General features: G+C 43.6%; 1 protein-coding gene across 2 annotated transcripts in view; it reads left to right on the plus strand.

Annotated features, from left to right (window-relative positions):
* Positions 1-27,590, plus strand: part of Srbd1 (S1 RNA binding domain 1) — a 189,062-nt gene that overhangs the window by 13,350 nt on the left and 148,122 nt on the right. For both annotated transcript variants that reach the window (NM_001399769.1, XM_087552978.1), the window contains exons 5-12: positions 1,560-1,726; positions 4,446-4,563; positions 6,078-6,216; positions 10,890-10,986; positions 11,848-11,983; positions 16,188-16,291; positions 20,477-20,584; positions 23,782-23,939. In NM_001399769.1, coding sequence (NP_001386698.1) covers positions 1,560-1,726; positions 4,446-4,563; positions 6,078-6,216; positions 10,890-10,986; positions 11,848-11,983; positions 16,188-16,291; positions 20,477-20,584; positions 23,782-23,939 — 1,027 coding nt within the window. The remainder of the gene's footprint in view (positions 1-1,559; positions 1,727-4,445; positions 4,564-6,077; positions 6,217-10,889; positions 10,987-11,847; positions 11,984-16,187; positions 16,292-20,476; positions 20,585-23,781; positions 23,940-27,590) is intronic.

The following is a 27,590-nucleotide window of genomic DNA, read 5'->3' on the forward strand; positions in this document are numbered from 1 at the left end:
TCTGGATGTTTCCAACAGCTTGAGGGCAGTGTGAAGGTACTCTGTCCTACCTGTGCTCAGGAGAGGAGACAATTCAAATACTTCAAATAAATCTTTTGCTTCTTTTAGAAATTGAATTTTTGAAGAGGTAATGTGGCTAGTGGGACTTGGGTTGGTATTTATTTATTTTTTTATCTGTGCTGCTGAGAATCATACCCAGGGCCTTATGTGTACTAAGCATATAAAGTTACTACTTTACCACTGAGCTGTTCCTCATTCCTCGTACCTTTTTAAAAAATGTCTTGATTATCACTGGGTTAGCATGACCTAAGGTGTCTTTTGAGTTAGGTCTAAGAAAACCATCCTGTCCGACAATGAAGACTGGCAGGCAGCTCATGGCTGAAGGACAAGTGAGCTTGAGAGAATAAGTGGGGAAGCGCAGATTATCAAGGAAAGACGCTTAGACCGCGGCAGTGTGCCTAGGGTTTTGGAAAAAGGCAGAAAGAAAGGAAAATTATGCTTTCAGAACTCAAAAAGTGCTTAGCAGGGAATGTCTGAAAGTTTGTACCTCAGAGCAGGGCTTTCGAGAAGGGTAAGTATATTGTTTCATTGAGGAGGCAGTGATTCCTCCGTCTCTTACAGGGTTTTCAGGGAAATCAGCTTTTCTGCGGATTAGGGGTTGGATTCCTGCCAGATGATTGACAGGGCAAGCCAAGTTAGCTTCCCATGGAAGAGATAACAGAATGCAGAGGTCTAAACTTTGGAGCAGATGAGAAGATTATATATCCCAGGGCCAGAGTATTCCGTTCTTTCAACCAGGAGGCCTAACGAGGGGAAGTTGTGTGCCAGGTAAATGGGAGTGGCTCCAGTGCTTGGCTTCTTTATTTAATTGGTGCTGCCAACTTTGTTTAGCTGTCTGACAGAGTTTGGATTCCAGGTGCCATGGCATATTAGTGATGGTTTTGACTAAATCACATGATCTAGTGTACATTTGAAAAGAATATTCACGGAGCTCCTTATGGAAATAGGAGTAGATGAGACTGGAGCACCTGCAGGGGCAGCAGCTAAAGGCCGCCTCAGTGCTCTAGGCTAGAACACGGCTGTGCTGTGGGGATGGGAGAACGGAAACGAGTAAAGACGTATTTTGTAATTGGAGTTGACCACAGTTAAGAATTGGAGGTGGATGGCTTTTCTAGTTTGAGTTACTGTTCGAATAGGAAGCACATGAGGAGAGTGGAGGGTAAGTTCGACAGGAACCTCTCTTTACAGATGCAGGGTTGACATAACCATTAGTTTTCAGGGAGACTGTCCTAAATAACTGTCCATGGGTCTGGAGGTGGCGTGGAGAAGAGCCGAGCCTGGAGAGAGTTTAGCCATGTACTACATTTGTTGTTTTGAAACAATGCTATCTGATATTTTGACCTGATTTTCTTAATCAGTTGATGATGATAATTTTAGATAGGATCTTATTTCATAGCGCAGGCTGGCTTCAGACTTGTGTTAATCCTCCTGTTTTAGCCTTCCAAGTGTTGGGATACTAGGCATCAGTATTTTGAATTTTTGTTTATCTTTCTTTGCAGGTTTTATCTGAGAGAACTAACATTGAACCTTGGATTTGTGCCAACATCATACGCCTCTTTAATGATGACAATACAATTCCCTTCATTGTACGCTATCGAAAAGAGCTTATTAATAACCTTGATGCTGATTTCTTAAGAGAAGTTCGTCAAACCCTAGATGAGCTACGGTAAGAAACCTGAGCAGGGATAGGTGTCATGTAAGAGCAGAGGCTCTGAGCGCTCGAGGGAAACAAGGGCATGAACGAGCGGCTGTCTGCTCAGTGCTTGTGTCTTTTTATTGCTGTCATCTGAGTGCAGTCCTCTCCTGTCAGAGAGAGTCAGGTCTATCTGCTATATTAGGGCATGGCTGCCCTCTGCTACATGCTTAGCCTGACCGTGTATCGATAGGTTTTGACCATTTTTTTAAAATTGAAATGATTAGGTATAATGGCAGAACCAGGGCTGCCAACAGGAAACTAAAAATGTTGGTCTAAGTCTTCAATAGCTTGCATAAACTTGCATAACACTGTCCACTTATCACTCCACAGTCCCCAAATGGAGAGTTCTTGCCGGTATAGATGGTCTTCAACATACAGTGGAGTGACTTAGTTTTGCAGCTTCATGATAGTCAAAACCATAAGCATTCAGTAGAAACCCTCCTTTGAATATTTTGAGTTTTATTTTTTATTCTGGGCAAACTGCTCCCAGTCAGCCATGTGATCATGAAGGAATGATACTGTACTGTACTGTACTGTACTGTACTGCAGTGACTCTCTCTTGGTTTCTTCTGTTGCTGTGATTAATGCTCCAACAAAAGCAACTTAAGGGGGAAAGGATTTATTTTCTCCTAATTCCAGGTTATAACCCATCATTGTAGGGAAATCAAAGCAACAGAGACTTGAGGTAGAGAGTCTTGGATTAATGTATCATGCTCCTTCTTAATACATGTCTTAATGTATACGTAGTCCTCCTTCATGCTCCCTGTATCAGTACCATTGCTGGGCAGATTTTATAAACATGAACAGGTAATGAGGTAAGATGGTGCATATGACATAGACACAGACAGGGTTGCACACTCACAATGAAAAATAATGGTTAAAAACTAGAACTGCTGTGCCCGCCCCTCCTCTGCTGTGCCCGCCCCTCCTCTGCTGTGCCCGCCCCTCCTCTGCTGTGCCCGCCTCTCCTCTGCTGTGCCCGCCCCTCCTCTGCTGTGCCCGCCCCTCCTCTGCTGTGCCCGCCTCTCCTCTGCTGTGCCCGCCCCTCCTCTGCTGTGCCCGCCCCTCCTCTGCTGTGCCGGCCCCTCCTCGTCCAGCTGTGTACTGACTCATCTGCATTGATTTCAGGAATCGTGTCTTCTCTATGGAGCCCCAGTTCCTTGTCAATATAGAGTAGTATTTAGAAGCAAGTTCCGTGTGCTGAGTGTGCGCGTCCTGAGCAGCCTGGCAGCAGTGTCAGTGAGCACAGTAGTAGTCAGATGCTTCCTGATGGGCAGCCTTAGTATTTTAGTGGTCGGGATGGAAAGTAGAAGATGAGCTGGGGTGTCTTGTGCTGGAGAGTAAGAGGGACAAGTCAGACGCTCGTATCTCTTAACTTGGTGGATTATAGCCACTAAATATAAATAAGAACCAAAGTCTGTGGTCATAGTAGTATCAGTGTACACATTAGGAGCTTAGTGAGCAATGAGATAGTCTCAAAGTCTCCCTCCACAGCACATGCATTAGTTTCCGAGGGGAGAAAGTACTGATGTTGGAAACCAGTGTCACTTCCTCAAGTGCTGACATCTCTCAAGAACAGGCTGCCCTGAAATCATTTGCCACTCAGTGAGATGCAGTAAACAGAGAAATGTCAACAGTTTGAGATCCCCGCCTGGGGATTAATTGTAAGGAAACATCCTAGGAGGCCAGACTCAAGATACTACAAAGTAACTGGTAGGAAGCATTTCAAAGACTTTGAAACTAGGAGAGCCTGGAACATTGCTTCAGCCAGAGAGACTGCATCTGACAGCTACCCATCCTCTGGAGATGTTGTTGTAAAAATAAAAAAAGTAATGTTGTCTTTTATCCCCCTAGATATCTGCTAGATATCTTGGCGGAAACACATCCCAGCTCTGAGGTGGCCCAGTGTCTCCTGCCCCCGCACACTTTCCTACACTCAAATCGTCACATAAAAGAACACACAACACAATAACCTCTAACCCAATTGATAAGATATAATTGCCCACCTAAACATACAAAGCCCAGTACCATCCATCCCTTAAGAACATTGATAACAACCTGTAAATACACAGAGCAGAGTCTTAACGTCACCTGCCATCTTGTCCTGCCACAGCTTCTCTCCCTCTCCCTCCTGTCTCTCTTCTTTCCATTCCAGTCTCCTCTTCCTTCAAACTTCTTTCCCTCCCATCCTTCCTTCTCCTCTAATGACAGGCCTCCTTCTATCCTGTACCTGCCCCTCACCTGTATTTTACAAATTCAATGGGGATGTGGTTCTGGTGAAGTCACCTGATTCCTGAGTATGTGACTAGGCAGCTGTCCTTGGGGCAGTGGAATTAGCACCAAAATGCAGATAACCCCAGGGCGAACCACAACGTGGAGAGAATCCTCAGAGGCCATTGCCAGCACCGTGGCTGAACCGGGAATAGTGCCTCAGGTTTGTGAGGGAGAAGATAGTGATGGGTCAGCGTTAACTACCTGATCCTGATGACTTTATTGTGGTTTGTAGATTATTCTTTCTTGGAAACACGTATTAACATATTTGGGAGTAAAGTTACTGTCACATGAGTTAAGATAAACAGTTCAGAGTTCCCTTTTCCTTTCCCTGCAACTTCTCTGTAAATGAGAGCCAGTCTTGAGGAGAAAGCTTGGACATAGAGATTGTATATATTATGTAAGTTTTTAATTTCAGGGATGTTGCAAAGAAGGTTCATAGTAGAATCCAGAAAATTAAGAAGGAGGGGAAGATGTCTGAGTGCTTGCTACAAGCCTTGTTGAACTGTAAAACATTTGAAGAACTAGAGCATGTGGTAAGGAACGATGTCTTTTAATTAATGCCTGAATATTTATGATTTGGTATCTTTTTATCACTAAGGAAGACTAAGACATAAAAAGCTAAAGCCACCAGCCACTGTTACTTCATTCACTAGGGATTTTACCTTTTAGTGAATAGGGTTCACTGGATGCCTGTTTGTGTGTGCCAGGAACTTGGGCTTACACATATGGGCAGTGTAGTAAATTGTCCTTGCCCTCAAGGAATTTCTAGTCAAGGAAGGAAGGGGAGTAGATTATACAAGCGTGGGGTACAGGGGAGCTGGCAGAACTGGAGGCCTACACACGAATGTCTTCAGCCTGTGACTGAAGCAGTCGGCACTCTGGTTACTACACACAAATGTCTTCAGCCTGTGACTGAAACAGTCGGCACTCTGGTTACTACACACAAATGTCTTCAGCCTGTGACTGAAGCAGTCGGCACTCTGGTTACTCGTTGGTTTGACATCTCTGTGCGCCACCAGCCATAGGTAGAAAACACTGTACTGAACAGGTACATACTTTTAAAAATTACCCCCCCTAAATAATATAACCCAAGAAGTGTAGGTGTATCACGTAACATTGTTTTAATTATAAGTAATCTAGAGATGATTTAAGGAAGCAGTACATGGGAAGCACCAGGCTGTTTTCTATAAGGGACTTGGTATTCCCAGAAGCCAGCAGCCCCGCATGGATTCTTTAGTAGGCTTATTTTAGAAGCTACGAGACTGGAAGAACTCACTTTAGGAGGGGATTATGGACGAGCAGGTCAGTGTGATCACTGGGAAATAGCAACGTTTGAAATATAAGTGAGGAGTCAGAATTTAGAGGACTTGTTGAAAAAAATGTTCAGAGAACTCTGACGAGAATCTGGAGGTGATATAAGTGGATCAGGAGGAAGGAGGTTTGTGAGTGAGGTGATGAATAGTAATTGTAGCAGGGGTTTGGGCAAGATCTGGACTGAAATCGTTATCATCAGGGAAGTGCTATGGATCTTCAACATACTACTTCAGCAAGCTATGTGGGAAGAGAGCCAGCAGGCCAGCAGGTGGTAGGTTGAGGAGAGAAGGGAGAAGGAAGGAGTGGGTAGGAAGAGAGGAGGAGGAAGAAAAGGAAGAAGAGGACAAGGAAGTGGAAGAGGAGAGACAGACAGACACACACACACTCACAGAGAGAGAGAGAGAGACAGACAGACAGACAGACAGACAGACATTATATGAAACAACTTTAACAGGGACTTGCTTATTTAAAGACCTTGCAGTCCAAATGAGGAATTTTAAAGATGAGTAAACCCAAGCAGAGAATGAACTAAGCACATAGAAAATTATGAAGATAAAGTCTTGATACAAAGCACTGTACAGTCTTGGCTAGTGTAATAGAGTTCAGAGGGGATAGGACAGACCAGAGGAGGTGTCTATGGTATTTTTAGTGTATCCTCTAGTCCTGCACCCCTGTTTTGATTTTGGCTTTGAAAAACAGACTCCTGTGATATATTCTCTGCTTTTTTTCCTAGTCTGCTCCATATAAAATGGGGAGCAAGGGCACCAAAGCCCAGAGAGCAAAACAGTTGGGATTAGAAGGAGCAGCATGGACACTGCTGGAGAACCCAGGGCAACTCAACCTCCCGTCTTACATCAGGCCTGATGTTAAAGGTACTGGCTTCCAGAAGATGGCAGCCTGCTGCCGCTCTGCTTTAGACTGCAAATACTTAAACTAAACATGTTTTCACCAGCGGTTGTACAAATGTCTGTTAACAGCAGATAAAGAACAAATGATGGGAACAAACAGGTCCTGGCCAACTTTCTGCTTCTGGTGACCTCCCCACTCTCTGCTGCTTCTCCTTCTTCATTTACACCTGTCTCTAAGATCTGTTTTCACAACATGTACCTTCCAGTTGCTACTTGGTCTTTCTTAATGCCATCTTCAGTAAATAGAAGGTCTTAGGTTTTTGGGGTTTTTTTTTTTTGTAACTTATTAATCTTTTAAGATAATAAATGTTCTCTTAAGTGAAATTCCTCTATGTCCCAAGGTTATAAAGATATTCTATTATCTTTCAAAGCTTTTATTTTATTTCTGCCTTTTAAAACCATATAACTCAGATTTCCTCTTCAAAAGAATCTTAATACTTCTGGCGTTCACAAAGAACAAATTGGCTTCTGCTCTTAATGCTTGTTCCTAAGTAATAAGGGGGCTTTTCTTAAAATTTGCTTCCAAATGTATTCTGGCCTTTGTGTGAGAGAAAATGAGACAGACACAGGAGAAAGATTTAAACGATTATTGTTCTTTGGAGCCTACTCTTCAGTCTGGACCTGAACTTGTAGTTTTCTTGCCTCATCTTCAAGCTGAAATGACAGATTTCTCAAAAAAACATTGATTCTTTTATGTTTAAGTAGTTGCATGTATTGAGATAGTTGCGCACGCGTGTGTGTGTGTGTGTGTGTGTGTGTGTGTGTGTGTGTGTGTGTGTATGTGTATGTGTATGTGTGTGTGCAATGAATTTGTAGTCAGACAATACTGACCTGAAATCAAATTAATATGCCTGTGGTTTTACACAGCTGCATTCTTTGGTCGTAAGCACCTGCAGTTCACTCGTAGCGAATCCCAGTACGCTGTGTAAGTTGCTGTGGTCCTCCTGCTGTACATTAGACGCCTAGGCTGTGTAAGTTGCTGTGGTCCTCCTGCTGTACGTTAGACGCCTAGGCTGTGTAGCTGCTGTGGTCCTCCTGCTGTACGTTAGACACCTAGGCTGTGTAGCTGCTGTGGTCCTCCTGCTGTACGTTAGATGCCTAGGCTGTGTAAGTTGCTGTGTTCCTCCTGCTGTACATTAGACGCCTAGGCTGTGTAGCTGCTGTGGTCCTCCTGCTGTGCGTTAGATGCCGAGGCTGTGTAGCCTGTGCAGTAGCAGGGCAGCTTCAGCTTTCACCGGTGCTTCTCCATCCCAGCTATAGTTCCTTCTGACTTTCTGTTGATTCTTCAAACTGGGAGATGTGCTTGTCAAGAGGGGGCAGTCTGTGATAACAGAGTCCATGCCGTATCAACTCTAGAGAAATACGGTGTATCAGCCATATTCTAGCCAGTTGAATTTGTGTTTTTAAAGATGAGTATTTGTATCTGTAAACAACAAACTGCTCACAGAAGCGTACACATTTTAGTGTGTTTGGGAAAGGACAGTAATGTAAGGGATTACGTGGAGTTAGAGATGGATGGCATGAATACAATCTACATCTGTTTAGTTTGTAATACTAATGTATGCTTACATTTTCAGTGATTTACAGCATTTACGATTTGTTTTTGTATGCCACTCTATGGCTCATTCAGTTACAGCCTTACAAAGTTCATTCATCTCCTGTCTAAGCAGGGTTCTGGGGCCTGGAGCCAGAGCCCTGTGCATGCATTTCCTTCAGCAGTCCCCTATTGCTTTTGCAGGTGGCATTTGATATTTTAATGACAGCTGAGCCCTAGTAGACTTGAGAGTCACTGCTGGGGCTGGGGACTATGTGTCCGCTGTGGAGAATAGCTGCAGGGAGGTTTGCTGCCTGCTGTTCCTTATGGCTGATTCTTTGCCTTCTGTTGCTGTCTCCTTCGCTACAGTTGTCTCGTGGGTTCGCAGGTGGACCGCATTCCTACTAAACAGGTCTTGTGCCTGTGTCTCCTAAAAAATTGTTTTCTCTGACAGGTTCATCCCTATATACTGTGATTCTGTTCACCCCAACATCCTCCTCACTCCTCTGGAAACCCCTCAATGTGGCCTCCTCCTGCCATCATTCCCCATGTCTTGTCCTTGGGGTTTTGTATTTGGTTATTATTTTTGTTGTGTGGTTCACTGGGTTCATTACTGCTGCCTGTTGGAATACTGACTGGTCTTCTTGTCTTGAGCTTGTGTGGGTAACCACAGCTGCAAGCAGTTCAGGAGTATAGTGGCTGTCTTGTCCCCAACACAGCATTTCATAGCACTTCTCTCTGTCTCCCTCTCCTATGCTCTTTCTGCTTCTTTCTCTGTTTTCTGAGGGTAGATGAGCGGGGCCTACTCACTGTGTTGAAAGCGGCACTGGTCTATGATATAAACATAAATCCTGACCATATCCCTTCTGATGGTCACATATGGAGACACAGGATACATGATGGTGGACAGCAGGCTTCGACACTTCTGGTCATGTGACTAACTTAGACCCAGCAGGTTTCTGTGGTTCCTACAGACATAACAGGACTTAGTCTGGGCTTCACTCACTTGTTGATTCTAACCACAAATACAGAGAATTATGGTCAATTACAGATATCTATGTACTGTGTGTCAGGACTTTTCAGACCAAAAGCAGCTTCTAGGAGAAGGTTTATTTTAGTTTACAGTCCTGGGAGTCCGTCCTGATGGAAGGTGGCAGCAGCAGGCATGGCTATGGCAGCCATGTGAAGCACAGAGCAGACTGAGCGTAGTGTGAGGCTTTGAATTCTCAGCACTTGTCCCAGTGAGGGGCCTTCCATCAAGGGCACTAACTGGGCACCGAGTGTTCAAATGCCTGAGCCTCTGGGGGCATTTCTCTTTCCAACTTCCACATGCTGCTTTTAAAGCTTCGTGTGAAATGTTTCTTCTTTCTCATTCCGCTCAGTTTTTATGCTCTGCACATAAACACGATCACTTCCAATTCTGTTACTGTGGGGTTCTTCTAAAGTATTTTAATCATTCCCATCATTCTTCCTAGGAATATTTTTAGAACACAGATCTATACTTTTCTTCAGTGGAAGACATTTCTCACTGTCTACAGACTAAGAGTCAGATCAGAATATAAAGCTATCCTGGAGCAGAGATGGGCTTTGCCCTGTGTCCAGGCATCCCTGTGCTGAGGAGGGCCTGAGGCTCTGCTCTTCCAGAAGGCCGTACACAGAGAAAGTGGAGAGATACTGGCTTCTCAGTGTCCGTTTACAGTCACAGTTGTCATTTCACAGCATGTCCGGCTCCATCACTCTGGAGTTCTTATTATCTGCTTCTTCGCTTTGGTTTGTCTTCTCTTGATTTTACAGAGATGCTCACCTTGAAGGCTGTGGTAAGCCTGAAAGAGCACCTGGGAGTGGGGCTTTTTCAAACGTGCAGATGTCTTCCGGTCGTTCTGGCTCAAGCACATAGGCACGCAACGTGAGGAAAGGCTGCCCAAATGACTGGGGTTGTTTCTCCCTCCACCTGAGACCCGCTACCGTGAGGAGAGGCACTGCAGCAACTCCACAGTGGTTTAAAGCTGCTGTGACTTCTCTGTAATGATGCCCTGAGGTGTGTGGGGCTCCAGGCGTTAGTGCACAATACACAGTTTTCTTAGCTCACGGTCCATCTCGTAGCTCATGAATGCACACTATAGACATTCTAAATCCTTAGCGTATACAGGTTTCTATTTGTAAAAGTAGTTTGACACTGAAAATTTTCTCAGAAAAATTCCTTTAAAATGTAAGTGGAATTTCTGTTAATTTCAATTCCTGTTTATTTAAAAATAAGTACTGTTTCAGTAATTACCACAAATTATTATAACACCCCAAGTAATTTTACCTTTATTTATTATGTCTGTTATTAATAAGTCTGTTGTGCTGCTGTTCTCTTTGATTTTCGTACCTTTTACTCATGGAAACTGTTCATGGAAAGACATAAATGGCATTCGGTGCTTTTGTAGTTAAAGCCTTGATGTAAATCAACAAAGCAAATGCAGATAGATCACTGCCGAGGAGAGACGTGAGAGCAGAGCGAGGGAAGAACTCTCTGAGCATGTGAGGTGATACGGGGGGCCATGCTGGGTCAGTCAGGGCTGTGAAGCAGTGGAGATGCTCGTGGGCGTCTCGTGTGCTGCCTGCAGATGGACTCATCAGGATGAGCAGCGAGTATTGTCTTTGTGAGGCTGGGAGAGTCAAATGGGCCGCTTACCACGTGGAATGCCTCACACGCAAATAGCAATATTAATGAAATTACTTGAAAGTACGTATCTTGAGATATGATTGATTCAGACTTGGTTCTTATAACACTTAGTCTTTGTAACCACATGAGGGAGAAGATGATTACTCCATATTTATGGGAAACTGAGGCAGGCAAGGCAGATAACCAGTTCTAGGTCCCAGGACCGTTAAGTGGAGGAGCCAGCAATCGACCAGATGAGTCCAAAGCTGCATCTCAGCAGTGCGCAGCCCATGGGGAGGCCTGCGGCGCTGCTTCTGCAGACTCCTTTGGGCAGGGAAGTCGCTCCCATGGTGCCTTTCTCTCCTAGGTTTGTTAACATGAGGACTTATGGACTGGAATTTAGTTTAATCTGTTTACTTATAGACTAACAGCTGATCTTATTCTACCCTTCTAAAGGCCTTTCTGAGCTCAAGGATATCGAAACAGGAGTACAGCATATTTTAGCAGACATGATTGCAAAAGACAAAGACACACTTGACTTCATTCGGGACTTGTGAGTAGCTTTTCTTTTAGCTTTGTGGGACTTACACTATTAAGTGTTGTTAGTGCTAACCTAGTGTTTGTTTAAAATTTGGTTTCCAGGCTTTTTTCTCCTTTTTTCATTTTTGGTAGTACAATTCTTTGATCAAGCAACAGAATCCTAATATTTAAAATAGTCAAAGTTGTTTTAATTGGATTCTCAGCAGGGTGCCTGGAGCTCTGCCTTCCTGACCTCTTAGAGAAGGCTGATAGGATGATTGGTCTGATTGCTACCAAACATTTCAGCCTTGTGTGTAGGTAGATACTATCTGAAGTCAGGCATTTCAGATGGTTTATGTTGATATATAAACTGATCTTCAGAGTATATGCTAGTATGGTTGTTTGTTTTGAGACAGGATTTCTCTCTTTTTTTTAAAGATTTATTTATTTATTATATGTAAGTACAATGTAGCTGCCTTCAGACACACCAGAAGAGGGCATCAGATATCATCACAGATAGTTTCGAGCCACCATGTGGTTGCTGGGAATTGAACTCAGGACCTCTGGAAGAACAGTCAGTGCTCTTAACCACTCAGCCATCTCTCCAGCCACAAGACAGGATTTCTCTATGTAGCCCTAGCAGCCCTGGAACATACTATATAGATCATGCTGTCCTCAAATTCACAAAAGTTTCCCTGTACTGAGATTAAAGGTGACAGGCTGGCAGAGTCCTTTTGATGGGTTAGTAATGCTAATTTCTTATTTGGGCATCATTAACCAAATCTTATTTGGTAATAGATTAACTTTTTTCTATCTTTTTTATATAAATTTGTGAAACGTAAAGCACACTTAAATAAATGCTTGTTTCTTTTTTAATATTTGTGTATCTGACCAGGTGTAAACATAGATACATTTGTATCCAGTCATCTCTTGCAAAAGTATCCTCAAAAAAAGTAAATGAGAAAGAAGTTGATAAGTTTCAGCTTTACCAGAATTTTTCCTGCAACATAAGAAACATCCACCATCACCAGGTAAATAAGGAACTGCATGCTGATAATAATGGTGATAATACTTTATTAAGGCTTATGCCAACTATTTTATTTACTAGTTTGTATAAAATTTATAAAAAGTTGTCATAGTTTCCTGATTTCCCAAATGGAGAACTGAAGGCCCAGAAGGGTTACTGATACTGAGAAGTTTAAGAGCGTTCACAGTGTGATAACTCTCATGACTTGCTTTTGGCTGGTGACATCCAGTAGACCCTGCTTCCAGTGTGCTTAGATGTGAGCACAGACCATTCCCAAGACAACTGTCGTCCAGTAGTGTGGTGTATGGTCTCATTTGGTTTTATGTACCATGGCCATTATAGCTCAGACTTCTAATTTCGTCTTTGAGGTTATCTACCTAAGTATATATTTATTTCTTCTATTAAATGTCTTCCTAGGCTGTGTACTGTGCGTCATGCAGTTGAACAGGCACAGCGGCAGGAGACGTGTTACAAATAAGGGTCCCACAGCTCTGTCTTTCCATGTACAAAGTAGCTGTCATAACCAGTTTTCCTTATCTCTTTTCATGGCCATGAGCCATGCGCTAATGTCTTTTCTTTCCAGCCTTAACAACACTAATATTTCATAGGAAGCAGGTCTGATAGAAACAGACTCTCATAGGTTTTTATTGTGCTTCAGACTCATCATTCATTTCTTAAAATCTTTTGTAGTAAATGTTCCTAGTACAGAATGTACTACATTCTTCACACCATGTGTGTGATGTACAGTGCTGTGCTCCTGCTCTCCCAGAAGAGCCCAAAAGACGTTTCTTCTTTCTCTCTTTTTTTTTGTTTGTTTGTTGGTTTTGGGCTGGCTGTCTTTCTTTCTTCCTTTCTCTCTCTCTCTCTCTCTCTCTCTCTCTCTCTCTCTCTCTCTCCCTTCCTTCCATCCTTCCTCCTCCCTCCCTCCCTCCCTCCCTCCCTCCCTCCCTCCCTCCCTCCCTCCCTCCCTCCCTCCCTTCCTTCCTTCCTTCCTTCCTTCCTTCCTTCCTTCCTTCCTTTCTGAGAAATGTGATGCCAGTCCAGTCCAGTTCTGTGTCCTATGAGTCTAAAGATTCCGGTGTTGGGTTGGGGATTTAGCTCAGTGGTAGAGCGCTTGCCTGGGTTCAGTCCCCAGCTCCGAAAAAAAGAAAAAAAAAAAAAAAGATTCCGGTGTTGTTCCATTTATTCTTTTCATTGGTTTTATGGGTCTTTTGGGTGGTTTGTCAAGGGGGGTGGTTTGAAGTAGGCGACTGCAAGTGCTCTCCCAACATGAAAGTCCTCACTAATCATTTTAAAATTTCCCTATCCACATTTTACAGCCGTGAAAAGAGCCTAATGGAACTTGTTAGGATTCTTTACCTTCTGTGTGATAATTATTTGATTACTAACATGCAGTTTAAAATAATATGGTTACATAAACATGAAACTTACCCTTTGCTTACTGCAGTGTGGCATCAAGAGCCTTCTTTCATCACACAGATGCTGCTTGACTCTTTACCATGTGGTGGGTCTGAGCGGTAAAGATGACATGGCCACTGCCCTTGAAGATTTGAAATAGTTCACTATTTTTTTAAAGACTTTAATTTTTATTTTTATGTGTATAAATGTTTTGTCTGTGTGATGGTTTGTGTATGCTTAGCCCAGGGAGTGGCAGTGTTGGGAGGTATGGCCTTGTTGGAGTAGGTGTGGCCTTGTAGGCGTGGGCTTTCATGCCCTTGTCTTAGCTGCCTGGAGGCCAGTAGTCTCATAGCAGCCTTCAGAAGAAGATGTAGAACTCTCAGTCCTCCTGTACCATGCCTGCCTGGGTGCTGCCATGCTCCCACCTCATGATAATGGACTGAACCTCTGAACCTGTAAGCCACCCCCAATTAAATGTTGTCCTTATAAGACTTGCCTTTGCCGTGATGTCTGATCATATTGGCAAAACTCTAACTAAGACAGTCTGCATGTATCTATGTGTACCACATGACATGCCTGGTGCCCACAGAGGCCAGAGTAAGGCCCGAGAGTCTTTGGAACTAGAGTTCCAGCCTCCATGTAGGTGCTGGGACCCAAGCTCTGGTCCTCTGTAAGTGCAAATGATTTTAAGCACTCTCTAGCCCCCTCCCTGACCACATTCCCTTATTATGTCTAAAGTTGTGTTACCTCTTTGTGTACTATATTTGTCATACATGATGAAATACATAATTTCAGTAATTTTAAAAGTATAGGGAGAATGGAGCTGTATTTACGTAGTTATACACTACAAATATAAGATACTAAAACAGTGATCTGTAATACCATCCACAGGGAGGGCTGAGGGTATAGTTTTGGTAAAGTGGTTATAGAGAGTGGCAGGCCCTGGCTTTTCAGTTCTCAGTAATACACACACACACACACACACACACACACACACACACACACGGGGGTGGGGGTGGAAGAGGGGAGAAGGGAAGAAAAGGGAGTGAGGGAGGGGGAGGGAGAGACAGACAAACAGACATAGACACACATACCCAATATATCTAAAAATGTACCAGTGCCTATACAACTTTGCTAAAATTCATTTTGCAGAAATGATCTTTTTCTTTTAAGATTTATTTATTTTATGTATGTGAGTACACTGTGGCTGTCTTCAGACACACCAGAAGAGGGCAGCAGATCCCATTGCAGATGGTTGTGAGCCACCAAGTGGTTTCTGGGAATTGAACTCAGGACCTCTGGAAGAGCAGTCAGTGCTCTTAACCACTGAGCCATCTCTTCAGCTCCAGAAAAGATCTTCTTATCTAATTTTGTACCGTGTGTGTGTGTGTGTGTGTGTGTGTGTGTGTGTGTGTGTGTGTGTGTGTGTGTGTGTATGAATGAGGGAGGGAAGGAGGGAGGGAGGGAGGGAGGGAGGGAGGGAGGGAGGGAAGGAGAGAGAGAGAAAAAATTTAAACAATATTTCACACAAGAATTTTTAAAAAACCTGAGTGATTGGATTTAAATTTATGCTTGGCTTCTGGAGATGAGATGCTCAAGCCTGATAAAATAAGAGTAGTTTAGAATGTTCCTCTGAAAAGTGCTCCTGTGTTTTAGGAGCTTTTTAGGTTTGCGTGTGCCAGAGGGGTGCTGTTGGGTAGAGACTGCTTTCTAGTCTATGTGGTAGTCAACTCTGCTTTTCATCCTCTATGTAACTGTGTGAGCATAGGAATCTCAGGAGATAGATGAATGGCGTGATGAGAGGCCCTGGGGGAAGCACCACTGGGTCACTGCTGTCTGCCAAGTTCACTGATCCACCTCACCTTGGCTTTGTTCTTCTGTAGATTAGTCCACAGTGAGGTCCTGACTTTCCGCCTCAGCCTTTGAACCCTCCCAGGAGACCTCGCTTGCACCCTTGTTCTTGTCTGCTGACCCACTGACCCACTTCCTGTGTGCTGCTTTCAGTCTTTCTTCTTTACTGTTACTTTCTGTAGTAATTCTGCTATATCTGACTATATAGTTCTAGCTTTAGTTTTTGCCCCAAGCTCTGATTTTTCATGTTTTAAAAAAGTACTTTGGATTTTCAGTTTTTGAGTGTTTTCTTCAGGAAGGGCTGCTGGATTTTATCAGATGTTTCTACTCAATTGGGGTGTTCGTGAGCTCTTTTAGTCAATTGACATAATTGAATGTCAGTGGATTTTAGGGAGTGTGTGCATGTATTCTCATGTATTTGCTTGATGGTGGCAGTAGGGTCCCTTGGAGCTAGAGTCAGAGGTAGTTGTGAACTGTCTGACATGGGTGTTGGGAACCCAACTCAAGTCCTGAAAGAGCAGCAAATGCTCTTAACCCTGCAGCCATCTCTCTCCCTTCTGATCTTAGTTTTTGAAATAAGGTCTCTCACTGACCATGGAGTTAGACTGGCTGACCAGTAAGCTCCAGGATGCTGCCTGTCTCTGCCCCCTGGTACTGACATTGCAGACACAAGCCTCTGCCCCTGCCTCTGTAGATGTGGGGGCTCTTAACTTAGGCGCTCATGGTGTGTGGCAAATACTTTTCCAACTATTTCCTTAGCCCCAGCTAGGATTTTCTTTGTGACAAAGACATGTAACTTGAGGAAAGTATAAACAATTGTTTTTAATACATTTCTTTGTAAATAATAAAAACAAGTCTGTTCTTGGCTAGAGGGGTGCTTGATTTGTTTCATAAATGTGAACTCTTTAAATTTAACATTGCTTCATTGACTATTAGTCTTTGTCATATGTTCCTGTCAGATTCTGGCCATTAACCGAGGAGAGAATCTGAAGATACTGACAGTCAAGGTCAACATTTCTGATGGAGTGAAGAATGAATTCTGTCGGTGGTGTATACAAAACAGGTCTGTTGATTGGCTATCCATAAAATTTGCTTTCTAAAATACCAACTGATATATAAAATGCATATTATGTTAAAAAGCAAATGACAATATTATTATTTCCTTTTTACATTATAAACTTAATATGGGGGGCTTACCAACTCCCTAAGTTATATCCTACTGTTTAATAAGTTAATATGCTTGAGACATATACCTACATAGAAAATGTCTATGAAGGGCATACGAGATTATTAATGATGATTGTCTGTGAGGAGAGGACATTTACTTCAGAGTAGTCATGTGCTTTATAAACTGGTTATTGACAAAACATGTATATGTTTATAGTTTTATAATTATTATGGATTTGAAAAATCCTATCGCTTATCGAGCACAAAGCTAAAGGAACAGGAAGAGAAAAAAGAACTCCCGAGAGAATTCCCAGTGATGGTGCAGTAGAAGCTTGGGTAGACCTTAGTGAGCTTCTCAGGCAGTCAAAAAAGCGTGAGCCCCTGTTCCAGTGGGTTCTATGCACTCGAGTGCAGTATCCATGCCAGTTTACTTCCAAGGAAAGCTGTTGTAAAAGGGAGCAAACCAAGCCGAGATCCCACCTATCTCAGTAAAGGGAATCACTCCCTCAAGGAGAGCCCTGGGAAGGGTCTTGGGAAGTCATTTAGGGAGGTCCTGTTATTGTGGGATAACAGGTGGCAGTTGCTCACACCGTACAGCCTGAAGACCCTTCTCTGACAAGGTGCAGAAGCAGCAAAACTGTGGAGCCCTTGGCTAATACATGAGCTTTTAACAAAAAACTAAGCTGAAAACTTTATGAATTTGGTGGGGCTTAAGTGCACAGTATTCGGAGTCTTGAGTAACACGGAAACCTACGCTAGTGCTTGGTGCTCACTGATTCCCAGAGACCTGCCAGCCCCGTGTGAGCGAGAAGCCTGCACAAACACACTTATCTCTAGACCATGCTTCTGCCGTGTGCCTGCTCTGTGTTTAAGTATGATGCCTTGGTTTGTTCTGCTTGCTGCAGTGTGTAGTGTAGTGACACTGTACAGACTCACAGTCTGGAAGACATAGGTACACTCTGTTAGGGGTGCACAATGAGGTCATCCATCACTTAATGCATTCTATAGAACACATTCTTACTATCAACTGATATATGAAGTATCTTCCTATGCCATATTTTTTTTTTCTTTCTTTTTTTCGGAGCTGGGGACCGAACCCAGGGCCTTGCGCTTGCTAGGCAAGCGCTCTACCACTGAGCTAAATCCCCAACCCCCCTATGCCATACTTTATAAACATGTTTTTCTTGGGAAAAATGAATTAACAAAAAATGTCATTTATACATATCATGTCTGATGTTTTACCTGCTAAAATTTGAAGTACTAATGTAATTTATATCATACTACAATATAGGTGAACTAAATGTATGTAATCTATTTAAAATACTTTGCACATTAAAACTATTGAAATAATAATTAAACTTAACAGGTACATTAAGTTTTAAACAACTTTTAATATTAAAGTTCTTATCTGTTAATAGAGCCTTTGAAGTTACCAATGCATGTTTGTATAGTTCTTTTAGTTTAAATTTTGCTGGATGTGTGTGAGCCTTACAACAGTCAGTTTAATTGCTACAACAGATTTTGTAGCTAGCATTTTATTGAGAAAGCCAGTCAATGGAAGGACATAAAATGGCTCACATTGCTGTCGCTGTAGATTTTGTATATGCTTAGTTACTAGCCCCTTGGGAGAACTTGCCGGGAAATCTACTTGAAAGGTTAGATATTCTTTAGGAATTAGCACTCTCTTCCAACATCATTCTTACATAAGTTCACTAGAAGCCATTTTGCTTTTTAGCCAAGTCCACCAAGGATTAGCTTGCTGAATCTTCAAATAATGCTAAGAAGGCAGCACCACATAAAATAGTTACATTAGTCAGTAGGTGAGTTGCTTAGGCAGCTATGCTCTACCCATACAATAGCGTCCTGTGCAGCTCTTCTGAGAACACTGAGGTGGAACTAAAAGTTGAAATAAGGTTTACTACACAGTTTGTTAGTACTCAGGAGGATGAGCATGAGGATTGTGAGTTTGTGGCCAGCCTAGGCTATGTAGTGAGACCTTGTCTCAAAAGTAAAACTAAACCAAACCAATTACCATGTCCAACAAAACTCCGAGAAATCTGTCTTAGGGTTCCATTGCTGTGAGGAGGGACCATGGCCAATGCAACTCTTATAAAGGACAACATTTAATTGGGGCTGGCTTACAGAGATTCAGAGGTTCAGTACAGTATCATCATGGCAGGAAGCATGGCAGCATGCAGGCAGGCAGACATGGTGCTAGAGGAGCCAAGTAGCACCTTGACCTGTGGGCAGCCAGGAGAATTCTGTCTTCTTTTCTGCAAGCAGCCAGTTGGCTCTGCTTTCACACTGGCAGAGCTTGAACACAGGAAACATCAGAGCCCACCTTCATAGTGGCAGGCTTCCTCCAACAAGGCCACACCTACTCCAAATAAGACCGTACCCCTTAATAGTGCCTATGGCCAAGCATTCAAGCACATGAGTCTATGGGGACTAAACCTATTCAAACTTCCACAAATCCAAAGATAATTTCTAGTAGCTGTTTATAATAGACCTTCATTGGTGGTGAGTCATTTACATATGTGTGTAGAAGGAAATATCTAAGAAGGTAATAGTTTAGTCGTTAGCTCTGATATGAGATTTCTAATTTCTATTTTATGCCTTCTGTATAATTATCATTTTTATTTTTAAGTAATATATCACTTGATGATAATTTCATATAACTTATTTGATCATACCTACCCTTCATTGTCTTCCTTCAGCCCCTCTAGTGTCCCCTACTCCATTTCCTCCCAATCTCATTGCTCCTTTTCTTTGTTATGTTATTAGTAACCCTCTGAGCCACATTTTGTTCTTCTCCTATGGACAGAGGTGGGACCGCCCACCGGTGTATGGACAGCCTACCAGTGACATCCTAAAGGAGGGTGACCACCTCTCCCTTACAACCACCAGCCTCTAGCAGCTCCTCCAAGGTTGAGGCCCATTCTCCTCTCATGCTGTAGTTATGGCTGGCTCGGTTCTGTGCAGTGACCACAGTGACGGTATTTCAGCAAGAGCTGCTGTGGTTTGCTTTCTCTTGTTTAGTTTTAAATTGTGTCAAACAGTTGGATAGCAGTCCCCACTGTCCCTCTCATCTGAGGGTATATGGGGGAGGGGAGAAGAGGCTGAGAAGCATTAGACATAATAAAACATAAACCCTACTGTCGGCGACAAACATCCTGACCGATGTTTCTCATGACAAATGTAAAAGGGGACTGTGTAAGGGTGAGCTTAAGCTCTCAGAAGTGGGGAAGAACAAGGCTCACTTATGATGAGGAAGGACCTAACTGAAGGACATTGGATTTTTGTTAGGCAAGATTTAAGTTAAAGTCTGCTACCAAGAAAAGAGTTGCTAGAAACAGGGTTTGACAGGCTCTCTTCTATACAGTCTTCGTTGACTCTTCATAGGCAAGAGAAGGACACAGGAAGAGCTGTCATAGGCCTATGACACTGTAGACTGGGTGCCGTGAGGAACAACAATTCATTTCCACAGTCTCAGGGGTGGGGGAGTAGGAGATCAAGGAGCGAACAGGTGAGGTCCTGCATGCCACTCTGTCATGCTACACAGAGTACAGGGGGACAGCAGGCTCTCCTGTATGGCTTTCTCTAGTGCAGATGCTCTCCAAAGCCCTTCTGTAGATTCCTCACACTAGAGGCTAGGACTTCCTTCCACACGTGGATTTGGGGAAGGTGGTGCTGTTAAGGATGTTTTGGTGTCTTTGAGATGTCTTAGGAGTTTAGCCTTTACTAGTAATATTATGGAGAGAACAGTCACAACAAGTATAGTTTGTATAGTGAATTCTATGTCGGAGAGGGAGAGGGAAAGGAGAAAGGTGAGGGGAGGGGGAGAGACCCAGACCCTGTTTCAAAAACCCCTAAACAAAATGACAATCTCCCCTTCAAAGTCTCCCGTCAACATGGCACATAATCCCTTTCAGACACCACAGCCTCAGGACAGCCCCTCCTTCCAGATTATGTTACAATGGTTTCCATAAAGGCTGTCCCTGCTCTTCAGCTCCCCTCTTCCAGATGTCCTTTCCTGATCTCTGTCACTTTAGTTTTGTCCTGAGTTTTTCCTTTCTTGTAGGTGGAGGCCACGTGGCTTTGCACGGCCAGAGTTAATGAAGATTTTACATAATTCACTAGATGACTCCTTTAAACGTCTCATTGTTCCTCTCCTCTGTAGAGAGCTCAGGTATGTGTCTTGTTTAATTTTGGGTCCTGTTTAACATTATGTATGGTCTTCAAGGAGTACGGAGTAAGTGTTTGTTAATTTGAACCCAGCCAAAGAACTTGGGTCTTCAAACCAGGTCTTCTGCGTGAGTCTTGGTTTTAGTCTACAGATTGATCCTTATGCATATTCTTTTCAATTGTGATGCACTTTAGTCCTGAATGCTCAGTGCTTGCACCCCTTCCAGTTCTGCACTGCTGATGTTTCAGTTTGACAGTCAAGCCAAACATGATTTTATTGATTTGATTAGAGATTTGACTTGGAAAAACAAGCTGAGGAGTTAATGGAGAGGTTACTTGGAAGCATTTTCTGGAGGTAATAGAGCCAAAGAAAGCATAAGGAGCTTGGTGAGGAACAAGATGCTCTCACTGCTCTGAGGAGAGCAAGCAATTATGTGCGTCCATCTCCCAGTGGGAATTCCTGGGTGAGCATCGGTGAGCATAGAAGAGGAGGTGACTGAAAGAACCAGCAGGCTCAGGGGCTTCTGTGAGGTGCAGACGTGCGTTAGCAGAGAAATGAGAGTCTCACAGCAGCAGAGCCCTTTTTTCTAGCTGTTAAGTTCCAGCAGTCAGCATGGTTTCATGCAGTCCTTCATGTGTACTGTGGACCAGCACTTCTCATCCTCACTTCTCCAGGCTGCCTGGGCATGGTGGGACTGCACGTGTCTGGTCAGCTCTCTAGGAGTTCTAGCTGACTGAAGCTTCTCTGTTCCTGCCTTGTACATTTGGCCTTTGAGTCAACGTGTCCAGAGTAGGAATGACCATTATAAAGATGAGGCGCTCCACTCTCCATTTCTGTCTCTGTGCCACACTCTCTGGTTTCCTTCTTCATAGCCTAGATGGCCCAACAGAGACTGTTGTTTGGAGTTCTGAATCACCCGTGTGATCTAATGTCTCTTGCTTTCCGTGCTGTGCCACGAACTTGAGGGTTTTGTTCTTTACTTATTCATTTACCTGTGTGCGTGCAGGCGTCTGTGTATATGTCTGTGTGTGAGCGCATATACATGTACATGCGTGGTGCAGGTGCTTGTGTGCAGAGGCAAGAAAGGGTGGTGGGTGTCATCTGTCACCTGGACCTGCTCCTGTGAGGTGGAGGTCCTTCCCCCGACCTGCGGCTTGCATTTGAGCTGGGCCGGGTGCCAGCAAGCCTTATACTTGTCTACACCCTGCATGGAGCCGGGTGACAGACATTGTCAGGACACCTACCTTGGCACGTGGGTGCTAGGATCCAAACTTTGGTTGCCATGGCTATGTAACAAGTGAATTATTGGGGCCCACTCATTCTGTTTTGAAGGGGAAATAATCTTATTTAAAATTTCAATGTGGTACTTCTTTTTCTTTCCTTGATTTTTCCATATTATGTTCAGCATCCAGTGATATTTTGATATTTGGTTTTATAGCATGTGGAATGATTTCATTGCTGCTAAGCTGTGTAGTGTGGGATTCTGTAGGACACAGTCCTCTTTTGATTTGCACTGTGGGTAAGCAAGAACGTGTTCTCCTTTTAAATTGCGTGAGGTAGAACAGCATAGCTCATTTCTGCTTGTCGTTGGTCTACAGAGGAGGGTCTCCTTAGGAATGCTTATCTGAGCAGCAGCTGAAGAGGGCAGTCAAAGATGACTTGACCAGTGTTTTGAAGAAAAATTTTTTGTTTCTTTAATTCTGAAGAAATTTATCCTAAGGATAGAAAAATTGATTGCCAGGGTTGTGTTTGTCTGCTTTGTTTTATTGATACTTGCTTCTGACCTCAGCGGACTCACAGGTGATGCCATCAGCCAGCATGCTGGGCTTTTTCTGTGGGTGCTGAGGACCAGAACAGACCCTCCTGTGGGCTCAGGTCCTTTACCTGTGAGCCATCTTGCTGCCTCACACGATCTTTTAAAAGCCCATTGATCGTTTCGCAGTAGTCAACCAAAAGCTGTCTCTGTGGGTCTTGTGGCTATTTGGAAGCATCTGATGACCGGGTTGATGGCTTCCTCTGTCTCCTCAGTGTCCATGTTATTTTTTTTCTTAGCCTATGAAATCACTTTCTTTTTCTTTGAAGAATGTGAGCCTTCTATGGCACTCTCCTTGTGTGCAGTGTCCCCACCTCTGTTGTGTGCCCCTTACATTTCCCATCTCATTCACCTAAGCTGTTCCCAGCGAGGTTCCTCCTGAGTTAGCACTCCTCACCGCTGTAGTCCGTTCTGTCCATCATCATTCTGCTTCTGTTATCATGGTGCTCTTCTGGGAAGGGAGTGGTCTCTCAGTTTCGTGTCTCTTAAACCAATCATGGGTCCTTGAAAAGACTACCAGTCAATGACTTCACAATAAATGAAGTTCAAAATAAAGATTTAGAAATACTTGTAATGATTTTTATATCCTGTTTTGCAGAAGTCAGAGAATTACATTGAAATGTTAGAGAAGATGATAGAAAATCCTTACAAACCAAATTAACTAGAGAAACAGACAGTAGTGTGCACTTCTTCACACATATCTAGTTAACCCAACCCACAAAGACATAAAACATATTTGAATTGCTTTGTATTACTTTTTCTTGTGGCCAATGGCATTCATTTTTTATTTGGTCTAATAAAGAAGCAATAATTCTTATGACATAATTCTTATGAATTTCAAGAGATGATACATTGAGGGCTTCAAGGTTTTAAAAGTACACTTCTAACTGTCTGGATAAAGCAGGACGTGGTCACATGAGGCTTGATTCTGTCCCAGCTCTCAGGAGCTGTGGCATGGCCGAGTACCTGGGAATGACAGGGAGGAGAGATATGGAGAGGAATGCAGGCAAAGACAGGAGAGCACTGAAGTAAATAAGGTTGTGGAGGCCGCTGTGCTGCAGCCTTTCAGTCTTGCTGGGGTTATATTTGCCATCTGCTACACTCTTTCTCATGTCTGTGCACATCCACCTTAGGACTTGTGTCTAATGGAGCAGTTCCAGAAGACAGGTATAGATAGGTATGCAGACTTAGTTGGCTTTGGAATTGTTTGTGGGGTCGTATTTCTGTGGTTAGCAAGAGTAGACCCAATGTAACTCAGGGGCAGGATGCTTTCTCCCTAAGGATTGACTGCACAAAGTAAAGTCTGCTCTTTTTCTGAAAAGAAAATTTGGATGAATGAAAAATCTAAGTACTTTTTGTGTTGTCCCCCTCCCCTCCATTTCTAAAGAGCCAAACTGACCTCGGATGCAGAGAAGCAATCAGTCATGATGTTTGGACAGAATCTCCGCCAGCTCCTTTTAACCAGTCCTGTTCCAGGCCGCACCCTGATGGGAGTGGATCCTGGCTACAAACACGGATGCAAACTAGCCATCATTTCTCCTACTAGTAAGTTCTTCAGCTTTTCATATGAGAACTTTTTGGTTGAGTTACATTTCATAGATATCATGAAGATTTGAAAATAATGCTTGTTTTTGTGGTTTAGAAAATTTTTCATGGGGCCATGGGAATCAAAGGATTTCCCATAGTTCTGATCAGAACCCTCACAGGAAAACCACCATGTACCTGTTCCCTCTCTCCATTAACTAACTAGGGTCAGGCTTTAACATCTTGTCTCTTCTTTCCTCCTTCTTCTTTTTTCTTCTCTGCACCCTCTCCCCCTTTCTTTCTTGACATAGTTCATAGCCCAGGCTACCCTTAAATTCTCCTGTGATGACTGAGAAGAACACTGACCTCATGAGCCTCTGCTCTCCCTCCTGAGTGCTGGCACTGCGGACACGTGTCACCACATCTGTGTATGTGGCACTGGCACTGCGGACACGTGTCACCACATCTGTGTATGTGGCACTGGCACTGCGGACACGTGTCACCACATCTGTGTATGTGGCACTGGCACTGCGGACACGTGTCACCACATCTGTGTATGTGGCACTGGCACTGCGGACATGTGTCACCACATCTGTTTATGTGACACTGGCACTGCGGACTCGTGTCACCACATCGGTGTATGTGGCACTGGCACTGCAGACTCGTGTCACCACATCTGTGTATGTGACACTGGCACTGCGGACTCGTGTCACCACATCTGTGTATGTGACACTGGCACTGCGGACACGTGTCACCACATCTGTGTATGTGGCACTGGCCTCCAAGCCCAGGCACACATTCTCCAGCTGAGCGCTGTAGAACCCCAGATGCTAAGACTTGAACTCCTGGCTCTTATCAACTCTTTACGATGTATCTGATTTTGTATCACTTTAAGTATCAGATATTTTGTAGCTGTGAATGTGGAGTTAGTGTAGTTCCCTGTCCTCTGTAGTTAGCCTTCCTGTGCCTCCTTTTTGTATTTCTGCAGTTCTCATTTGAGAAACCTTACTGCCGGAAAAGTTCCATGCCACTGCTTTCTCTTCCTTTTGGAGGCAGGGTCTTTCTGTGTAGCCCCAGCTGGCCTGGAACTCTGTAGACCAGGCTGGTCTGAACCCACAGAAATCTGCTGCCTCTGCCTCCTGAGCGCTGGGACTTAGTTGACAAAAGTTGTCTACGGTTTTGTCTGAAAAAGCTGCTTTTGTTTTACTTTCGAAGACTATTTTTATGGGTAGATTGGTTAATCAGTAGTTACTTAAAGATAGTATCCCATTGTTTTTAGTTTTATTGTTTTGGCTGACTTTTTTCTTTCCCTGTAATTAGTCTGCAGACTCATAGGTGTTCCTTTCTCTTCCTTCTGGTGTCAAAGTTTTTATGTGGTATGGTTAACACTGTGAATGTGTCAGCATGAATTCCATTTGAGTCCATTATGTTATTATATCTCTCATTCTCTTTTCTTCTTCTGTTTTCCACTGTTTTACTTTATTTTCTACAGATTAGTAATCCTCCAATCTTCCCTAAGTTGTTATTAAAGCCATCTGTTTGAGTCTCTGTATGTAATTTTTTTATGGTTTTAGAATTTCTCTTTGATAGTTATTCACAGTAATTCCCTGGTAAGCATCTTTCCTTTATTTTGTCGTCTTTGCTATCTCTTTGCTTCTCTGAGGACGTCTGTTCTCTGTCCCTCAGCTGGGTTTTCATCTCGGGAGTGCTGTCTCCTCATGCTGTCCTGCCCAGGCCTATGCTGCCCTCCTCTGTGTTGTCCCAGCGTTGGTACATATGCTGCCGAAATTCCATATGAAATTAATTCTTGCTATTTCACTCATGTGGTTTTATGATTCTGATGTTTATTAGCCTCATAGTTTATATAATGTTCTCTTTTTAAAAAATGTCATTTTTCATGTATCTTGTTCTGTTTTGTGGGCACATCATGGTGGACTTTTATGCCATAAGAAAAGCATCTTTCTGTGCACAGTTTGTCATCATCTTTTTGTTTTGCTTAGGCTATGCTTCCTGTCCTTTAGAAGGTAAGTTGATTTGGGACAGGCTTCTCACTGTAAGCTCACTTTGTCTCGTGTTTGCCGGTTATTAGAGACATCAGCTGTAACTGGCTGATGGTTTCAGATTGGGTTGTCTGTCGCTTTCTCCTGTTTACTCTGGGTCTGTTTCCTTTCCACATTCTGTCCTTGCCTTGCTCAGTTTAGATCCAAGTCTAGCTCTTTGTTTCCATCCTTTCTTCTTTTGCTTTGGGAGCCCACATGGATCCATTTTTCAGTCTTCAGATGGTCACTAGGCAGCCTTTATCCTGGTGGCCGCCAGTGTCAGCTCCTCAGACTGCCTTGTGCTCCCCAGTATGGGAGCGCTTCTCCCTCAGATGCCTCCTACAAAGGTCCTGTCCTGTGCTGTGCTGTGCCATGCCGTGCTATGCCCTTCCCAGACGCTTGGTGTTTGCTTTTGGAGGACTCTTTGCTACCTTGTCACAGGTACAGCCATGGCTTGTGCTTCTTTGTTTTCCTAGTCGTCATTTGTGCTATTACTGTTTCCCACATGGGAAGGACGGGCAATCCCAGGATCTTTCCCGTGCCTACTGAGATGTGTGTCCCTTACTGTGCCACTGGGATAAATTACAGTATTTGGATTGTCCTTATTGTTTTATTTTTAAACAAGGCTTTACTCTGGTGTAGGCTAGCCTTAAGCTCACTGTGTAGCCCCAACTGAGGTTCCTGCCTTAGCTTTCTGAATGTTCGGATTCTGGGCCCTGTTAGGAGTTTTGTTTTGAGAATGTCAGATTACATGTGTTTTAAAAGTTAACTTCAACTTCACCTTGGTACCTTCTTCTGGGCATGCTGGTAGCTTAGTTTTCTGTAGTGTGGTTAGAGTGTCCTTGTTAGGCTTTGAAACACAGATGTTTTCGCAGCCTGTGTGGATAAAGTTTTGCTCAGAACTTGTACTTCATCATTTAGTCTAAGTCCTACTCTTTTTATAATGTTGTACCCTGGTTATACAGCTTCTTCATTTCTAGTATATTTGTATCTTCCTTTTCTTAATTGATACTGATGAAAACATTTTCCTTTTCCTTTTCCTTTTTTATTAGATATTTTCTTTATTTATATTTCAAATATTATCCCCCTTCCCAATATACCCTGCGAAACCGTCTATCCCATCCCCCCCACTCACTGCTTCCATGAGGGGGCTTCCCCATCCCCCCCACTCACCCACTCCCTCCCGCCTGCCCACCCTGGCATTCCCCTACAACGGGGCATTGAACCTTCACAGGACCAAGGGCCTCTCCTCCCGCTGATGCCCAACAAGGCCATCCTCTGCTACATTTGGGGCGGGAGCCATGGGATCCCCCATGTGTACTCTTTGATTGGTGGTTTAGTCCCTGGGAGCTCTGGGAATCTGGTTGGTTGATATCGTTGTTCTTCCCATGGGGTTGTAAACCCCTTCAGCTCCTTCAGTTCTTTCTCTAACTCCTCCATTGGGGACCCTGTTCTCAGCCCAATGGTTGGCTGCAACCATTCGACTCTGTATTTGTCATGCTCTGGCAGAGCCTCTCAGGACACAGCTATTTCAGGCTCCTGTCAGCATGCACTTCTTGGCATCTACAATAGTGTCTGGGTTTCATGCCTGTGCGATGGATCCCAATGTGTGGTAGTCTCTGGACGGCCTTTT

The sequence above is a fragment of the Rattus norvegicus genome, chromosome 6, assembly GCF_021556685.1.
Source record: "Rattus norvegicus strain SHRSP/BbbUtx chromosome 6, alternate assembly SHRSP_T2T, whole genome shotgun sequence".
NCBI lineage: Eukaryota > Metazoa > Chordata > Mammalia > Rodentia > Muridae > Rattus > Rattus norvegicus.